The sequence below is a fragment of the Pinus tabuliformis genome, chromosome 7 (assembly GCF_031772625.1).
Source record: "Pinus tabuliformis cultivar Carrire ecotype Pingquan chromosome 7, CPIR1, whole genome shotgun sequence".
Classification (NCBI taxonomy): Eukaryota; Viridiplantae; Streptophyta; class Pinopsida; order Pinales; family Pinaceae; genus Pinus; species Pinus tabuliformis.
This window is the reverse complement of record NC_142293.1, coordinates 972610590-972613755: the sequence shown is the minus strand read 5'-3', so window position 1 is coordinate 972613755 and position 3166 is coordinate 972610590. Positions and strand designations below refer to the sequence as shown.

Genomic DNA, 3166 nt, shown 5'->3' with positions numbered 1-3166 from the left:
CCATAAGGAGAGTTGCAAAGTACATTTTCCACTCAAAATAATATCTTATTATTGTCAATTCCTATATTAGAGTGAAATAAAATAAATAAGGTGGCGAATAGGTTTCTCAAGCATGCATCAAATCTAAGGATAAAAAAACCCTTAGTTAAATGCATATGCAAGGAACTCTCAAATTTTAGTGCCATGACCATGTGAATGAGAGAGATAAAGTAAGTGTTAAGCGAGAGGAGGGCATGCCATTTAGTTAAGAGTCTACATTGAATATTTACTTGTGTGAGAAAGCAGGTGACTCCTTAATGACTTTTCTACAACCATAATTAACATGTTATTATTCATCTGCCTTAGTTGGAAGCTAGCATTTTGATTAGATATGTGAAAGGTATTGTCTTGCACTATTTAAGAGAAGAACTGAAATGAATTAGAAGCTTTCTTTTAAAAGCATTAGTGGTGCTTCCCAATGTTTTCTAACCCAAAAAGGAAACAACATGACTAATGCCTTTAATGTTTGGATGGAGTCTTTGAGGTTTTGTCTAGCTATAAGCAATTTGATACCAAAGTTGAGTTCTCTCATGGTATACTATGAAAGATATTTGTGAAGAGAAGATAAAATATTTAAGGCTTCATAGCCTCTTTGATTAAAATCAAGGATAATGATCTCAACATCACTAGTGTCAATGGCTATGTATTATGTACAACAATTACCATCTCACTACATTTTATTAGCTAGTATGGAGAGGGAAAGGAATGCCTTCATGTTTATGAATTTCTTCCAAGTAGATATATTGAATAGGACCTTCACATTGATGAGCATAAAGTGGTGGTTTCATATAAATTACTATTTGTAGTAGTTGTGGAGTTGCATAAACATTAGATTGGCTTACCTTTCATAAGTGATATGTTGCCCAAAAAATGGGCAAACCCAAGTAACAGCCCCTTGATTTGAATGATGAAAAAAGAATGATGTATAAGTGAAAAGAGGCTTGTCAATGTTCTAACTTGTTTGGACTAGATGATGAAAATATTGTTGTGTACCCAAGAATTATGGGTGGCAACTTAGTGGATACCAAAACAATATTAGTTATCACAATCTACACATTATTGTTGGGATGATTACAAAACATTGTGGCAAAAGCTTCCTTTAAATTATGATGTTAAAAATAAGCTTTAATGGCACCATGATCATCCCATCAACCAATTAATTTAATTCCAAAAATATTTAAAATCCCCATTAATTAAATTCCAAAAATGTTTAAAATTTCCCATGAATTAAATTCCAAAAGTATTTCATATCAAATTAAAATAAATAAATATATTCATAAAAGCATTAATGGTGATATCAATCATTGATAATAAATATTTATTTTATTGTAAATATTTAAAATAGATATACCAAATTCCGTCTCTGTATCCAACATTTTTATATTTTTTTATCGTTCACTTATTGTTCACCGCACAGGATGGATGGAGTATCTCATAAAGTGAAGTATTGATGTTGATATGATAGGTTGATATAATAAATAAATATTCTGATGGTTTTTTATTTGACTGTAAATATTCGGGCCCTGGTTCGGGTCCATGTCCACGCAACCTGGGCTCGGCGTTCTGGGTGTGTGCTGTGTCTTCCATTCTCATACAGTTGGAGGAAGGCGAAGGCGAAGGCGAGGGAGTTGAAGATGAGATCGAGGAATGGAATTTCCGGTGCGGGACCAGGAGAACGCACGGGAGGGTTGGGTTTGTTGGTTAGTCATGCAAGCTCGCTTTGTGAGGCTTTTCTTCACTGCAAACCCAACCGTGTGTCCATGTATCGCGAGTCTTCCTTCCAAAAGGACCAAAGTAGATTCCCTCCCTCCCTTTATCAAACGTTAACATTACATTTATTATTTCTATTGCTCACCACACAGCATCAAACATTTCTACTTTTCTGTTCGCCACACAGAATCTTGGCACATCAAATTACAATTTCGCACCTTGGCACATCAGCATTCGTTGGTGGGTACAAAATAATTGCGTAAAGCATCCCGAGATTGGTGCTCTGTGGACACGTGGCATAGATTCGGAAAAAGCCCTATATAACGATGACCTTGGCTTCCACTCCACACCACCTACCGCGCCATTTCGTCTTTCGTTTTTGTGTAGCATTTGCTTGCCTTTGCCTTAGCCTTCACCTACTTCACGCGTGAGAATGGCTTCAGCTGTGCAATGTGCCGCCCTGAGCAGCCGCCGCGAGCTTGAGAACGTGTTCCGCAAGTTCGACACCAACGGCGACGGCAAAATATCCAAGTCGGAACTGAGTTCCCTGATTACGTTGGCGGAGATTGAAGGGGTGATGAAGGAGGTGGACTCCAACAAAGACGGCTTCATCAACTTCGACGAGTTCGTGGAGGCCAACTCCAAGAACCTCAATGCCGCCCGTCTCATGCGAGACTCCGCTTCAGCTGTGCAATGTGCCGCCCTGCCCCGCCGTCTGGAGCTGGAGGACGTGTTCGGCAAGTTCGACACCAACGGGGACGGCAAAATATCGAAATCGGAACTGAGCGCCATCCTCAAGTGCAGCGCAACGGAGGAGGAGATTGATGGGGTGATGAAGGACGTGGACTCTAACAAAGACTGCTTCATCAGCTTCGACGAGTTCGTGGCCGCCAACGCCAACGACCTCAATGCCGCCCGTCTCATGCCAGGCCTGGCTTCAGCTAATTGACGCCCACACCGCCCCCTCTAATTAATAAATAAATAATCACTATCACCTCACCTCTCAGCGCTTAACTCTATCGTTATATGAGGGCTTAATGGATGTACTCTCTTTTTCTTTCTGCTATCCTACTTAGTTTTAAATATATGCACACATATTTACAATAACTACACTCTTGTCTTCATGCGATCCACTATCCCTAATCTTTTTACTTACGTTGCGATTTCAGAAAAAATCATCATTTAAAGTAATTACACACTCATCTTTTTATTTTTACTTACGTACTTACGTTGTTGTTGTAGAAGAAAAAATCATTTAAAACATCATATTCTTCTTTTGTGTTATAGGAACCAATATGATTATGGAAATCACCCTAAAGCAATGAAAGCAAGCAACTCATTTTAATTTAGTTTGTATGAAAGGAAGCAATTTATTTTAGTTTAGTTTGTATGAAAGAAAGAAACTCATCATCACAGC

At 38.6% G+C, this 3166-nt stretch overlaps 1 protein-coding gene across 1 annotated transcript; it reads left to right on the top strand.

Moving 5' to 3' along the window:
• Positions 1 to 2113: 2113 nt before the first annotated feature.
• Positions 2114 to 2740, top strand: LOC149250861 (polcalcin Jun o 2-like). Its single transcript, XM_089456491.1, has one exon. The coding sequence runs from the start codon at positions 2183 to 2185 to the stop codon at positions 2696 to 2698; it is 516 nt and encodes a 171-aa protein (XP_089312617.1). The 5' UTR covers positions 2114 to 2182; the 3' UTR covers positions 2699 to 2740.
• The last annotated feature ends 426 nt before the right edge of the window (positions 2741 to 3166 follow it).

Coding starts and splice junctions, on each gene's coding strand:
- LOC149250861 (XM_089456491.1), top strand. CDS start 2,183: ATGGCTTCAGCTGTGCAATGTGCCGCCCTGAGCAGCCGCCGCGAGCTT.